The following is a 16,179-nucleotide window of genomic DNA, read 5'->3' as shown; positions in this document are numbered from 1 at the left end:
GTATTTTTCATATTTAGATATTTTGGTAGATATATTGACATGTATATATTGATATAAATTGTGATTTAGACATATTGGTATTGACATATATGTCAGCAGATAAATAACAAGAAATATCAGTACAGAGATGCCAAAATACTTCATGTTTGAGGTCATTTAGAAACAGTGTTGACAGTATATAGGTTTCCACCAGAGAGCACTAACGAGTTTATTTTATACGTTTTTGAAGGCAGCACATGTATACCATGGTCAGGATTCTTAAATAAGCACATGTAAGGGATCCATATTTAAATAGGCTTTGCCTGTGTTATGTCTATTTTAAAGAATTCAGCACCAAACACACACATGACATCATGTATTGTTCCCTTCTTTTATTTCTCAAAGTTCTAATCTTTCTCTAAGCAGAATTTAAGGTGATTCTTCATTCAGGTTTTTAGTGTCATGTATTGACATATAACATCACTTATTATGATTGTATGAAGCATAAGTCTCAGATAGCCTATATTCTATAACATTTAAGGGGCCAATAATATCAATAAGCACTTGTGTTTTGTATTATTACTTCACTTAATAAGAAGGGAAATTCAACCAGATTAAGTAACAGACAAGTGACTAATCTATCAGGCTCACAGGATGCTCTGATTCTGTTGCTGCTGTGCTGCAAGAACCGTTACATAACACCAGATGTTTTTTGTTCAACACCTCTTTCCTCTGAAATATTTTAACCTGCAGCTTTTTCCTCGCCTAAAAGTAGTACACTAACTGGTGACTTTACAATATAAAAACATATATTTTAGTTAATTAACTTCCATAACAGCAAGGTGATTCAGCCTTACAATGCTGTCAGTGCATGAAAGCTTTTGATATTTGTTATTCTAAAACATCTGGCTAGGATTCCAGTTTGTTCGGATCAAACCGAGCAGTGATAGTAAACATAATGAAACAAAGACAAGTGTGAAACCTACAAAAGGCTTTCACAGAAAATGCGAGCAAAGAGACGTCAGAGCAACGGCCACGACATTTGACTGACAAATTTGCTCTGAGACAAAAAACAAAAAAAAAATCCAAAAAGGCCTGTTTGTTAACACTAACATTGACATGACTCTCCTTACAGCTTCCACTAACTGAAGTACACTTCAAAATCACATCTGAAATGCTAAATCAAAGAGTCTTCTGCTGCAGCTTATCAGAGGCACACAGGGTCAGATGGGAGTTGGGGATTAGTTAAAAAAAGCAGATTCAGAGTCAGACAGTATTGACATCAATTACATAGAATAACAGTACCAGGCTTTTTTTTAGGCCATGTACAAATATGTTGGATTTCCAGATAAGTGATTCAAGAACATGATGGTCAGACTCACATGTGAATAAAAAAAAAAAAAACACAAAACAACTGCATTTTTCATCTCCAGCAATTATGTTGGTAAGGGTTTTGGCTCAACCTTTACCATGAGGTAATGCTGAGATAACAAGACAGAATCTCATTTCTCATCTCATCTAAAATAAAAAGTTAGCGCACAATGTTGGAGATTTGCCACAAAAAAATATTGATAAAAAAAATGTCAGCATACCCACTATCATGTTTACTATCACATTTAAAGCCATGACGCTTCAAGACTCCATTAGGAAAACCCAGAAGTCTATCTTCTCATTTGTCAGTGACTCTCTCTTCCTTGGCATTATCAAAGACACAGTGACATTGGCTCATTCTGCATTAAATTCATTATTTTTGTAATGAAAGCTAAAGATTAGATCCTCACAGATGAATGAGACCTCTAAAATATAAACTCTCTTCTCTGTTTTGTACAAGTAATGGGAACATATGGTAACAGCTGCTGCTTCTCGCTCATGAGAAGAAAAGCTTCTGACAAAGCTGTTGTGTTTCTTTTGGGCTGGAGACTTCATGGCCGATGGTCCGGGGGTCACAGTAGATTTCATAGTCGTTTCCTCCCTAACACAAAAAAAAACACACACACACACAGATACAATAGTTATGAGTCTTCTGTAAAATGTTCTTGAAGGCTTTTTTTCCATTGAAAAACATTCTGCAAAGCTCAGACTGGTGAATTATCTCTCCAAAACTGAGTGAACAACTTCACTAAAAAAAAAAAGTAGAACAAGACTCGTGACTCAACAGTTGGCTCGATCATTTCACAATTTAGCACAAACCGTGCTTTATGTACATTATGCAGATATGACTTTCTAAACATGTTATTCTGTTGATTTCAGTTTTTGCCTCCAATCTACAAATAACTCCGTAATGACAAGGTGAAGACATGCTTTCAGATGTTTTATTTAGAAGATTTTCAGTCATCCAGAACAGAGGATGTCGTCACTCTCAGTTTCAGTGGAGTGGCACAGGAAGTTAGCAATAAACTGATTATTTTTACTGGCAGAGACAAACTGAAACTCAAACTGCTTTTTAGTACAAGTGGTCATGTACTGTATGTAGCTAAATCAGCTTCTCAAGAGGAGATTATTTGTGTGGCAGCAGATATTCTTTTACCAGTCTTTACAGCTTCCCTTTTTATTGGCTTTCTTTTCTTTTTTGTTGGGAAAAAAGAGAATAAAAGAGAAGAATTCAACCCTTCCCCCCAGCAATGTCTGTGGTCAACAAATAATTCATGGATGGATATATAACAGTTACAAAATAAGTTACATTCATCATTGTTTCTGGCATTTCTGCCACTGCAGTGTGGAGAAAAAAAAACTTGTCTATAAAGACCAACCATGTCATGGTTGAAATGCCCAAAAATAAAAGTCTTACATGGATGTTTGAGGCCAGAATTCCTGCATACTCTATGTGTGAAAGGGCCATCAGTCTGCTATATGCACAGCAAACTGCTCAGGATTCAGTGGATCAATGGGAAAATGTTTTTCAATGGAGATGGTGGTCAGTTAGAGCTCAGAGTGCTGCCTTGTCAGTGTGGTGAGACCACTTTTACAACAGCACAGCATGCAGACTATCATTTATCTGGAGTGTCCTCATCTTGCAGTCACCTAGGCTTTAACTCGCAAATGTTACCATACACTCTCTGATTTTTTTTTATATGTATCCAAAATCACAAAATGTGCTTCAAAAAACTTTCAAACATCAGCAATGAGCTGAGAGGAAATGTCTGGGTTTAAAAGTCCTGTTCTGTGCTATAAAAAAAATCAGAGAGTGTACCTTTAAACCACAATTAAGAAACCTACAGTAAAACATATAAATCTGCAACTGCAAGCTGCAACTCTGACTATAACCACACAACACCAGCTAAATCTAAAAAAAAACAACACTCTTAACGTATGAAAACAAGATGTGTCCACACTGGTGTTTTCAGGTCATTTTCATAAAGATCTCCAACCATAAAAAAACCATGTTAAAACAGCTACATTTCCATAATAAAACTTGAAGCAGGTGTTTTCAGAGTGTGTCCACACCATGGCTAAATTTTCCTCTCCACTGTGGCTCTGTTCACACTAAACTAATGTTTTTTAAACCCAAAACAGAGCTTTTCAATAACGCTCTACAGAGTGAATGTGTAAATGGTCAGTGAGGACGGACAAATTTAGCCAGGTTTGCGTGTGAGTGAGCAACCTGAATGATTAAACTCTGCCCGTGGACTGTATAGGTGTCAGCTACGGTGCCATTCAGGTGGGTTGTCTATCTGATCTTTTTACCTAGCAGTTCTACTGATATTCTACCTTTCAAAGAATTTACATGTAGGATCTACAGCAATCAGCCTTATTGTGCAGTAGTTAGCATACTCACAGGTTTGGTCTTGTCTCCAAAGAAGTGAATGGTTGAGTAGTTGTCCTTCTCAACAATCCCCAGACAGTATCTCTTATCCCAACCATCAGGGAACACGTCAAAGCTGATCTGCCCTCCTGCACAGAAACAAAGAGAAGGAGATGATGTGGAGAATTTACATCACACTGAGAAAGAAACGGCCACAACTGAGGTCCTTATTTTACTATCTGGTTTCATGGTCAGCTGCTTAAAGCACGTCATGTATGTATGTGACAAGATCTACGTTTCTTTAAAAAATATATCCACTGTAGACACAAACACTATATGACTGTACTGAATGCAGTTGACTCACCTATTGAGAATGACAATCCTTTTCCTTTGAACTCTTCCTTTAATATGGACACAAACTTCTCTCTGATTTTTTCTTTCTGTTGGGGCCAAAAACAAGAATCACAGCCCTGCAGCTGCTGTCATCTGTAATTATCTTCTTATTCAGACAATGAAACAAGTTCTGCACTCTTGCTTCAGTTAAAGAGATATTTAAATTTTGGGCTAATAATGATGTACACAAATACAAAAAACAAACATTCTTTAATCAAAAGGATGCACACATCTGCCTCTAGGTGGCAGTGTGATCACCAAAAGCAAGAAAAATACCAGTTTACATGTATTTTCTATCACAATCTTGCTATCCTGTGAGTGACAGATGCAAAGACAGGCAAAGTTAAAGCTGCATTAATTCATTTTTTGGCCAGATGGGGACAGTAGAACATGCTGAAAACAATATATTGTGATATATTATCACATTAAATAAGCTGTTTTGTCAAACATGTTAGCAAACATTACATATCCAGCAGATACAGAGCAACATCAGCGTTCATTAGGAGTTGTATTTCACTTGTATTTCACTTAATAAATATAAGTCCAATATTCACTTTATAACGCGGAATACTTTACTGAGGTTGATCAGAGCCATGAGACTGAACCAAAACAATTAAGTTCTGGACTGTAAAATAAAACAATGAGCTGAAAGACGTTGAATCGCTCCGAAGCGCTGAGGGGAACTTCAGAGTCGGGTGATAATTCTCGGTGAGATCATCACAATAAGCGACCCCTTTCACATTGCACAGTCACATGATACATTATTGATAAAAAAAACATTGATTAATGCAGCTTTAAGTGATGCATTTTCTGACTCAAGCCAAAGGAATCTTACTCAGTGTAAATGCATGTGTGCTACCTTGTCCAGCTCGTAGAACTCTATCCTCTCTTCCTGTGTACAGCTGCGTCCAATAGGGGAGATGTTCAACATGCCGTTACGAAATTCAATGAATGTCCCCCTGTAAAACATTACACAATTCAGTCACTGTGAGGCTCAACCTGATCACTCCTACCCTTCTTTGACATGTCTGTACCTCTTCTTGGGCAGTTTGATCTTGGCCATGTAGTTGAGACAGAAGTTGATGAAATCTTGTAGTAGCTCTTCACCCATGTGGGCCTGGATGGACTGATAACAACAACAAGCAGACAAAGTTAACTTCCTGGTGACTGTAACATGAGGCCACGTCATCATATTTAGGGTATCTCTGTAAGAGCTGAGATTATAAAACCAAGATTATAGGATGGAAAATCATCTGCCTCTGTTAAATGAGGACTTTCACAATACAGACTTGAGAGCATTCACATAAAAAAGGCGTTTTAAGTCAATCTTACTTGAACAGAGATTAACTGTCCATTCTTGTAGGCCACAAGACCGTTCTCAGCAAACACATAGTCCACTTTCTGGATCACTGTATGCAGACACATAGAGAAAGAAATAATCAAGAAGATCTGATGGCAAAGAAATTATCGGTAGAGGTACTGGCCTGAGTTGAGCAGCTCTTAATGTTCAGTAGAAAAAAGTTGACTCAAAATAGACTCAATAATGGTGGCCCACCATCTCGATATGACACACATTTTCAGCTCATTTACATTCAGTTTCAGTGCTTAAACTGGCGTACCATCTCTGTTTAAGATCAGAAATACATATTTGAAAGGCACAGGGCCAAAGCACGGCCGTAAGTGAGAAGAGAAAAAGAGACATGGTAACATTGCTGACTTCCTCCAACAACTTTTCACTGTAGAAGCCTTCCAGCAAAAGAATTGTGCGTGGTTTTGGTTGTGAGTTTGTGTCTCACCATCATCTCCCAGCTGCTCTTTGATCTTGACAAGGTCCGAGCCCCCCACCACTCCGACTCGAACCCGAGTTTTCAACTTGTCAAGAAACTCTGACATGTCCGGAGTTGCAGGCTGAAAAAAAACACACACAACTTAATTTACTGACGTGATAGCACAAATGACAGAAACCATAGCAACAACACTTAATCAAGGTGAAGCCTTTAAGAGATATGATTAGACCACAGCCAACAGACGGAAAAATACATGCCATTTGATAGAGTCAGCATGAGTCCATTTCTACTCTTTCAACTATCTTCAGCTACTGCATCTTGATTATTTAGTAGTATTTTACATTCTGCATGTATTTCAGTTGTTGGGATTCATATCCACTGTTTCGATTGCTCAGTTTTTTCTTGAGATTATAACTTTAACTTTCTGTAGCTTCAGTGGTTGTTTTATTGTAATATTTTGAGCAGTGATTGCACTTTAGGTTACCCGCTTTGTTGCACAAGCACACTTACTAAACCCTCTTATGATGCTATTCCTTTCTTTTTAGACAATCAGTCTCCAAACACAGATGGTAACGCACAATCACACCCCTACTCAGGAGCACACTTGTGGTATGATTGCAAATCATGGAAGAAGATACTGAAAACAGAAGTGGTCACATTACTGAATATGAAGACACTCATGACTGACAGTGACTGGGATTGAGCCTATAGTGAACTGCAACAGTTTAATAGGAGAAACTCAAACATAACATAAATTGTTGTGTAAACAATCTGCCAGTTACAGATTGGTTAAAGCTCGAATTTAGTTACAGATCTTCTCTGTGGAGAAACAGCCGCACATCCGTGTAACTGGACTAATTGGCACAAGACAAGAAGAATCCCTTTACCGGCGGAGGTGGTTCCGCTTGTTAGCAAAATGCTAGTGGAACCCTATGGAAACACAGTTAGCATCAGCGTCATATGAGAAAGCGGCAGACTTGTTGAACACGAAAGGTTTGTGTTTGAACGCAGATGGTGACAACAGTGACTATACATGCGGAGGGTTAACAATATTTATTGTCAACGTTTAATATTTTCAGCAACTCAAACACTATAAACTACACTGGTCCCTCAGCCTTTACGTTCCGCTAGACACTTCCTGTTACTGCAAGAAACGCAGCAAACCAACAACTGAGCAGAGCCAGTCATGTGCACATATAGCTCACATGATAGTTCTTATTTAGCAAAGGCTCAACCTGTAATTTAGCTGATGGCAGCCCGTGACACATATCGGCTTACGTCATTTATTCATGTCAAAGTCAAGCGGGAACCTCCGGGGCTGAAAAATGAAGCCAATGCGGAAGTGCCAAAAACTGCAGTTCCTTGAATGGCCACTTTAGGCTGACTCTAAAAGCGAGTCAAATCCATAGGTCAAATCCCATTGACCCTCATGTGAAAATGCCCAACTTTACAGCAGAAATAAACCTGTATACAGCCTGGTACAAAAAACGGTTTTGGTCTCTATAGCTAATTTTCCTTTTGATGACAACTGTACCGGGGGTGACTTTTTTTATAACTCACCCGTTTAGATTTTATTAAGCCGTAAAGTTATGCATAATGAACGACATGGCTGCTTTGAGTGACAGGTCCACCAGCTGCTAACGTTAGGTGGCTTGTTTCAGCTTGCAGCTCTTTTCCCATTTTTGATTGGCTGGGAGTTAGGCAGCGTCACGCACTGCCAAAATGGCGATGGCCGGAGCGGCTCACTTTAAGCATGGATGTACAAAGAGAACTCTCTTTACTCTGTTTATACATCCAGGTCAAAACCGCTCTTCAGAAACCAACAAGTGACGTCACGGTAACTACGTCCATATTTTTATACAGTCGATGGTCAAAGTACACGTTTCTGTGGAGCACATTATCGCTCGGAAGAACTACAATAACAACGTGGAACCGGATGTTCAACTGACATGATCTACTTGACAGATGTTTGTATGAATAGAGTCTGGTGTAACCTCTCTCTCTCTCTCTCTCTCTCTCTCTCTCTCTCTCTCTCTCTCTCTCTCTCTCTCTCTCTCTCTCTCTCTCTCTCTCTCTCTCTCTCTCTCTCTCTCTCTCTCTCTCTCTCTCTCTCTCTCTCTCTCTCTCACACACACACACATATTATCTACCAGTCTCGCGGCCGTGAGCGTGCCGTCAACATCAAAGAGGCAAAGCGTGCTGGAGTCCACACTGACGTCACTCATCTTGTCTCTACATAAACTTAAGTCTCAGTCCTCAACAACATCTACTAATCTCCTGTCAAGGCTTCTGCTTCTTTAGCGTCTACCGGACCCGTCTTAGCTCAGCAGGTCTGGCATTTACAAACGGGGTGCAAACGTAAGCATGACGCTACGTTGTGCTTCTTCTTTGTGTTTTTATTGGCGGACAGTAAACCAGCGTAAAAGGTGCATACCGCCACCATGTTGCGCAGGGGTGTAGAGTCAACATGAAACATCCTGACAGCTCAACAGCGTTCAAGCTATTGTGAGCTGTTTCCTGATGGTGGAATAGTGAAGGAGTCATGAAAACATTTGCTGAAACACCCATCCAGCCTCTGAAGTCTTTTCTCGCTCTCCTTACAGATCTTCATTGCACTATAGCCCAGTGGTTCCCAACATATTTGGCTTGAGACCTCTTGAAATAAATTTTCATTCTTGCGACCCCTCATCACAGGTTATGGACTTATGTTGACATGACCCATGAGCAGTTTGACCAAAAATAGGTTTTTCCTTTTTAAATTGTTTGAATAATTTCTTGAGGCCTGAAGAGGAAAAAGTATAGTATTAAAGTGTAGACATATGTAAAGTATGAGGAACAAAAAAATATGGGAAATACACTTCTTTCTGAATGTTAGGTGAGAAGATTGATATATTTGCTAAAACACTGCTAAATCTTTTTCTCATTGAATGTGTGTTGTCTGTGTTTACTGTTTTTCTATGCCTTGATGTTTGACAATAAATCTTTTGAATTAAAAAAACTACAACAAAAAAACCCAAAAGCCAAGAAGTTGTTATTACTCTGTTACTGTTACACTCACAACACTCCCTGTAAAACAATGGCAGATTAGAGCTAAAGTCACTTAAATATTACACATACAAAAATATATATATAATGAATGTATTTATGTACAGTAACTAAGGTTACAATTAGGATGCTCTGTGCTCCACTCTGGTAAAAGAGTGGCCTATGTTTCTCACAGCATCCTCATCCCATCAACATACTAAGAGAATTCCTGACAGAAGCTAACACAAATTATGATGTTTGATTTGACAGCAGCGTTCTTTCCAGTTGAAGCTGGACAATTTCAAGGTGGAATTGTAATTGTAAAAAATTGTAATTGTCACCATGCTACAGAGTGTCTCTGAGACAGACTTCCCTGCACTTACCACAATGACACTTTGACCATGTCTAGCCTTTACATGCAGCTGTGAATCAACATTTTTGAGAATATTGATGCATGTCATAATTAGCAATAAATAATAAATAATGATGTCCAATTCGAGCATTGGTCCTCACCTTGCTCGACTTTAATGTGCACTTCAATGTGTTTTATTGTTTGAGAATTAGAGAACATGCAAAGAAAAGTTCTACACACTGTTTATCAACAGTGTTGTATCGGCCTTTGCTTTATATTGCAGTACCATGCTATTTAGCCAGAAACTGTATTCTTTTATTTTAAATTCCATTTTTGTCTAAAAATGTCTATGCCCTGATTGTGACACTGAAAGTTTGGATATCTAATGATGTCTAATGAACATCTTGAATATTGTTTGTAAAACCATCTTGTTTTAAATCTCATATTGTTGGGCTCTATCACACACAGCACATTTTTCTGCATTGAGCTGGAAAACAGCATTAATGTCCTGGACAGGTTTCGTGTGTGGCTAGAAGCCTATAAGCTTTTTTGAACAGCAGAGATAGAGGGACATTCATTTTAGAGATATAGGTCTCTATGACTGACTATCCACTGGAGAATCTAATGAAAATTGTGCACAATTGGAACGTGCACACACGCAACCACTGCTGTGCCCAACAGATTATCATTTTAATTGTTTCTCAGTAAGATGCTGCACAAGTTTCTTAAAGCAACACATCAAGTATTTGACAAGAGAAAAGGACAAATTAGAGAAAAGAACAAAAAAATATAGGTTACTTACTGTAATTCGAAATATTTTTTTCTTTCTTACAGCTTTAAAGAAATAATTTGATAATTTGGGAAATACACTTCTTTCTGTGCATTAGGTGAGAAGATTGATAGAACGTTTGTGTCTTTGTTGTATGGCATTAAAGCCAGGAGGCAATTAGCCTAGCTTTAGCATGAAGACAGCAGGGGGAAACAGCCTGACAGATGAATACACTTTGTTCATCAAGAATAAATACATTATGCAACTCCATCTGAAACCTCAAAAAATGTTTTTATTTATTTATTGGCAATGGCATGGCTCAATACTGAAATATCCCAATAAATATCCCAACTATTTGATGAATTGCTATAATATTTCGTACAAACATCTATGGTCCCCAGAGGATGAATCCTACAGACTTTGGTGAACTCCAGACTTTTCCTATAGTGCCACCAGCAAGACAAAGTGTTTACTTATGCTATGATATATCTCAACATCTATCACAAAGATTGACACAAAACATTCATGGTTCCCTGTGGATAAAATATAGCCTATTAACTTCATCAAGAGCCATCATCAGCACAACATTTTGTCAAATACTTTTGTCTGTGAACAAATAACTACAAAATTTATGACATTCCTATCAGCCTCAGCTGTACTTTGTGTTTAGTGCTAATTAGCGAACGCTTGCATGTTAAACCAACATGGTGAACACAGTAAACATTTTACATTCTAAACATAATATGCTAGCATTATCACCGTGAGCATGCTAGCATGCTGAGCATTCAGCTCACAGAGTGGCTACCATGGCATTAGACTCTTAGTCTTTAGTACATTAGTGTTGATTAGTATGTTTTTGCCAGGCTGACCTGTTAAGCTCTAAGCTAAGCTAACTGGCTTCAGCTCACTAAAGCACAGACATGAGAGTGGTATCAATCTAACTCTTGGAAAGAATGTGAATAAAACTATTACCCAAGATGTCTTACTGTTCCTTTAATAATGTTGCTACTCTTCAGATTTATCTTGGGACCCCTTGAGGGTCCGGGCTAGCAGGTTGGGAACCACTGCTCTGGCCTACATCTTTGACAAGGTTGAAGATATAGGCTGTCATTACAATCATTACAGACTTGCAAACCTTTTCCCTTCGTTAAATATGATTCAGGATCAAAACCAGCATGACAGATGCCCCTACACCCGTTGACCGGAAATAGAAAGATATTGGTTCAACTCTGTGGAAGCTTCATGTTTATATAGTTTGGCTATAGTCTGTGGTGCTGTATTAGTCTAGCCTACTGTTTTGTTCCTCCATGTACGTTTTGGGAGAATTAGGGTTGTTGTATTGACTCAGAGTGCTTTACTTAGTGGGGAGTATATTTTCAACAAACCTTTTGTCGAAATAAAACATGAAACATATTGTATTTGCCCCCCACCCTCAGCAATCCAGATAGATAACCCATCTATGCATGGATGACCTAAAGACGACAGATGAAGTCTGATGCCCCACCAGCTCAGATGGATCACTCTCCATCTATTCCAACTGCTTAGCTTGATTTAGGAAAGCAGGTTTCTCATTTACATCACATATAAAATAATAATAATAATAATAATTTCTACAGAAAACTGACAATATTTACCAAATTACTTAAGTGTATGTACTCACACTGAACAAGACCAACATCCCAGCCCATCAACCCTAAGACACCAGTCTAGAAAAGTGTGTGAGAACCTGTGTGGGCTGGATGAACTATATGGGAGAGGAGCATCAGACCTGTGCATGGAGATGGTTCATTAGCTGCATACATAGAAAATCTAAAGCTATATTCAGAATTCATAAATATATTTTTAATTAGGCAAAACTGTCATAACTGTCACCTCTCGTGAGCATGAATCTTCAAAGAGTATGAAGTTTAATTTGATTTATTTATGGTTTGTTTTACTTCAGTCTACTGCACAGGGTAGCCTTTATGAAGTTTGCATTTGGTGTGGAACCTACAGTATAGCACAGCATTTTGTTATAATTAGAACCCATACTCTATTTAATTTTGTTTATATTGTAGCATTCATATTTGTGAACTGTTATACTCTATTTTATCTCTCCAAACAGTTTTGTTCAGGGATTTGGAGCTGGTTCTGTGGGCTCTGGACCCATTGTAGTCAGTGGACCTGAAGTGGCTGTCAACCAACACTATAGTGTTATAACACTAGGCTGTGTCTTCCTGCACTCAGATAAAACTTGTTCAGGCTCCTTATCTGAAGGGGCTTGAGGTTCCAAACACACCATTTCTCCCTAACTCCCTTCTGACTTGGGCCAGGTTTGTAGTGATTAGCACCGGGTCAATTTACCTTTTAATTTTGTAGTTACTTAATTGAAGTTGACATGAAGTTATTTTTTTAATATTTAAAAAAATGTTTTGGGGAAAATTATTTTACTATCTGATGAATGCATCAATGCTATCAGCATTCTCTCAGGTAATTTTCTCATAATTATAGTTTTCTTGTAATCCTGATATCTTGGAGTTGCTAAAATCTCTGATTATTTATTCTTTTGTGAATGCATGGGCTACAGCACTAAGCTTTTTCAAGGTGCTCACTGCTTTGACATTTGATAGAGGCTGTCTTAATATGAAAGTATCATACTGTGCTTACATCACAGCCGTATATTGCACTTGGTCACCCTATAGCAGGTATTGATTATTTGGTATCACATAGTCATAATATATTGTGATATGTTCTGGCAAAACAAAATCCTATTTTTCTGATTATTAATTCAACTTCTAACTTATTAGATTTGAGTATGTTACAACGCTATTGAACTCCTATTTTGAACAGGAAAACTAAGTCTGAGAATCTTATTTTCATTTTCTGGACAGTTTAGCAGTCATAAATGTCAACAAGCAGTTTTGTTTTTGACTTGACCTAAATGCCAGTTAAGAGTTGTCCATTTGTGCCACAACTTGTTGAATAAAAGGACATATAAACGGTCTTGTAGTTGCTTCTGCCACCGACAATCGAATGTGGAAAACAAACGGTTAAAATGAGCCCCAGCTACACATCAACACTTCAATATATTTTGACTCCAAGCAAACAAAGGACTTTTCGCGCCGTGTGTTTAAAACCCCAGCTCAACCAATCAGTGTGCAGACAGAACATACAAACTTGAGGTCTTTATGTCACACAAGGCAACCAATCACAGCGTTGTGTGTATGTCACGTGCCTTGCATTCAAATCTAAATGCTTAAATCCGACCAATCCGCTGAGGGCGGGGAGGAGTTGTGGAAGTATTTTTAGTCAAGTTAGTTGGGCCTCGCAGACGGTAACAAAACAGTTGAGCTTTCTTCCTCATTCAGTCGTTTCAACTCGTCCATCTGGGAACAGGTAAGACTGCGCCGTGTCAGGCCATTATATTTTGCTAATTCTGTTATTTAAAGTCACCTGTGTTTTCTTTGGTAATGTGGTCTGAAGTGCACGACAGCCACATCTCGTATTTTTACATATTTGCCAACTAAAATCTATAAATGGATTATTACTCTTCTAAATCGTTTCTATGTTGTATCACATCGTTGCCGTAAACTGTGTTCATGATGAAAGCCGTCGGATTCTTGTTTCAAACGACGAACAGCGAGCTTTTGACTCTTTCGGCCTGGTGACCTAATGTTAGGCCGCCAGTCTGCTGCTGTTAGTGCGCAACATGCCGTTCAAACGCCATTTGGTTTGATAACGTTAGCTTAGCATGGCTACATGACGGCAGCTCCGACGCGCTCAAGTTTGAATTATGTGAACTAAATAAACTTTTGGTTCGGACTCACTGTTGTGGCTGGTAGTTCTCTGGGTAATGGCAGAACACCAGCCGTGTGAAAGTGAAGTAAATGTCTATTAGGTCACTTTGTTTTAGTAAGTTTGGGCGCAGTTTCGTTTAGGCGGGAAGATACAAAATGGAGTCGCGTCTTTTTGTCCCAGTAAGGCAGAAATCCGATTAGAGCCTTAAAACACCCTTGGGCGTCTGCTTGGCCTGTATGTTACAATAATGTTAGTCGCAGGAGTCGAACGACGACTTATGTGTGAATATTTGCTTGCGTTGAGTTGACTAAACATAACGTTAAGGATACACTCAGGCTTGTGTACTATGCTAAGTTTGGTTATTGTGCAGATACAAGTTAAGAGTGAGTTTCTAACTGTACAAATGTTAATAGATTAGTATTGTCAGAGTTGTTTCATGCAATGCTTTTTCCATCGTTTCTAGATAAATCGCAGCCATGACTAAGGACCCAAATAAGCCAAGAGGTAAAACCTCATCATATGCTTTCTTTGTCGCGACCTGCCGTGAGGAGCACAAAAAGAAACACCCAGGGACCAGTGTGGGCTTCGCCGAGTTTTCCAAGAAATGCTCTGAAAGATGGAAGGTAAGTTGGAATCAGTTTAGAAATTATACAAAATCATAAATAATTTTAGTCCTTTTTTTGTATCTGAAATTTATGTGCATTTGAAGTGCTTGTTGGATGTGTATCGCATTTTCATAGCAGGAACAAGGTCCCAGGTGTACTCAAGTGTGTAAAACACGAAGGATTGTGTAATTTAAGTTGCCCAACAGCTGTTGGCAAAATGAGTAAAGGACTTTATTTTGTTTTCAGACTAATTGGAGGCTGTGTACATGATTGTTGTTTTTATATATTATAATTTAAATTTTTTTGTAGACCATGTCAGCCAAAGAAAAGGTGAAGTTTGAAGAAATGGCTAAGAACGACAAGGTCCGATATGACAGAGAGATGAAATCATACATCCCCCCTAAGGGCGCGAAGAAGGGCAAGAAGAAGAAGGACCCCAACGCCCCCAAAAGGCCACCGTAAGTCCCCACCCCCATGCAGGGTTTTTCTTTTTCTTTTTCTTTTTTAAATACAAATATATAGTGTGCTCATGTGCATAAGTACAATCTGGTGCTTTCTGACTTTAACACATCCATCTTTTCCCTCCAGCTCTGCCTTCTTCGTGTTCTGCTCTGACCACCGCCCCAGGATCAAGGAGGAGAACCCTGGTATCTCCATCGGTGACATCGCCAAGAAGCTTGGCGAGTTGTGGGCTACACAGAGTTCCAAAGACAAGGCTCCTTATGAGGCTAAGGCTGCCAAACTGAAGGAAAAGTATGAGAAGGTATGCACCTGGTTTAATTTTTGCATGACTCTAGGAAGGTGCGGCCTCTTCACTGATGTTGAGGAGTTGGTTGTGCTGTATTTAATGTGCTTATACATTTTTAAACCTTGCTTTATTGATGAAGACTGCTTACAAACCGGGGGAATGATTAACAGGTGTCTAATGTTAAATGTATTATTTTTATTATTTTTTTTCAGGATGTTGCTGCCTACAGAGCCAGAGGTGGTATGGGGAAGAGTGATGCTGGTAAGAAGAGTGGGCCGGGCAGGCCCTCTGCCAAGAAAGCAGAACCAGTTGATGACGATGACGATGATGACGACGACGATGAGGAGGAGGAAGATGATGACGACGATGATGACGATGATGACTAAGCGGTTTATATGTTAAAGGATGTGAAGTTTGCAATGCATTGTTCAGCTAAACTCCTGTTTTTGTTTTTTGTTTTTTTTTTGTGTGGATGATTCCAACAGTATAGCCTGCTGTCCCTGTTGGTCTGCCTCTGTAGGATACCAGACCTGTATTCCTTTTCAAATTCAGGGATTTAGTTTTTATTTTCTCACTTAGTCCCCCCTATGAAGACAGTTTTTCTGTTAAACTCTGGTTTGTCACATCTTCAAGCCTCTTTGCTATCTCAATGGGCACTCAGATATGGATTTCCTGTACCAAACTGATATTACAATGGACTAAAACTCCTGTACAGGCACTGTGCAGCAGCAAATCAGTCAAGTTTTAAAGAATTTATTGTTTCTGGAAGCACTGCTTATGTTCTGTTCAGTGGTGCTGTTTCTTCAGTCATTTTACTACCAGGATTTATCTGTAGTTTGATTAAAATGTTTGCAGCCATTTTTAATGTGGAACTTTGAAAACTTTCATGTAGAACGAATTTTTTTGTAATAAAATTTTGTATATTGATTATAATTGTGTGGACTGTCAGTTAATTGGATGCTCGGGTATTTATGAAGTATTTCATAATGGTATTGCTGTAATG

At 38.7% G+C, this 16,179-nt stretch overlaps 2 protein-coding genes across 3 annotated transcripts; one reads left to right on the top strand and one right to left on the bottom strand.

Moving 5' to 3' along the window:
* Positions 1-358: 358 nt before the first annotated feature.
* Positions 359-8,874, bottom strand: pmm2 (phosphomannomutase 2). 2 transcript variants are annotated; one of them, XM_042399189.1, is made up of 8 exons: positions 8,052-8,874; positions 5,911-6,022; positions 5,447-5,523; positions 5,149-5,240; positions 4,974-5,073; positions 4,086-4,161; positions 3,755-3,870; positions 359-1,951 (listed from the first exon to the last, which is right to left on the bottom strand). In XM_042399189.1, the coding sequence occupies exons 1-8, from the start codon at positions 8,124-8,126 to the stop codon at positions 1,847-1,849; spliced, it is 753 nt and encodes a 250-aa protein (XP_042255123.1). In that variant the 5' UTR covers positions 8,127-8,874; the 3' UTR covers positions 359-1,846. The 2 variants fall into 2 exon arrangements, with proteins under 2 accessions (XP_042255123.1, XP_042255132.1); XM_042399198.1 differs by lacking the exon at positions 8,052-8,874 and adding an exon at positions 6,789-6,933.
* Positions 8,875-13,317: 4,443 nt separating this feature from the next.
* Positions 13,318-16,109, top strand: hmgb2a (high mobility group box 2a). The gene is made up of 5 exons (XM_042422958.1): positions 13,318-13,421; positions 14,287-14,446; positions 14,738-14,886; positions 15,017-15,191; positions 15,389-16,109. The coding sequence occupies exons 2-5, from the start codon at positions 14,300-14,302 to the stop codon at positions 15,560-15,562; spliced, it is 645 nt and encodes a 214-aa protein (XP_042278892.1). The 5' UTR covers positions 13,318-13,421; positions 14,287-14,299; the 3' UTR covers positions 15,563-16,109.
* Positions 16,110-16,179: the final 70 nt, after the last annotated feature.

This window comes from Thunnus maccoyii, chromosome 2 (assembly GCF_910596095.1).
Source record: "Thunnus maccoyii chromosome 2, fThuMac1.1, whole genome shotgun sequence".
NCBI classification, from domain to species: domain Eukaryota; kingdom Metazoa; phylum Chordata; class Actinopteri; order Scombriformes; family Scombridae; genus Thunnus; species Thunnus maccoyii.
Note: the sequence above shows the minus strand (reverse complement) of the source record. Positions and strands in the feature narration are given on the sequence as shown.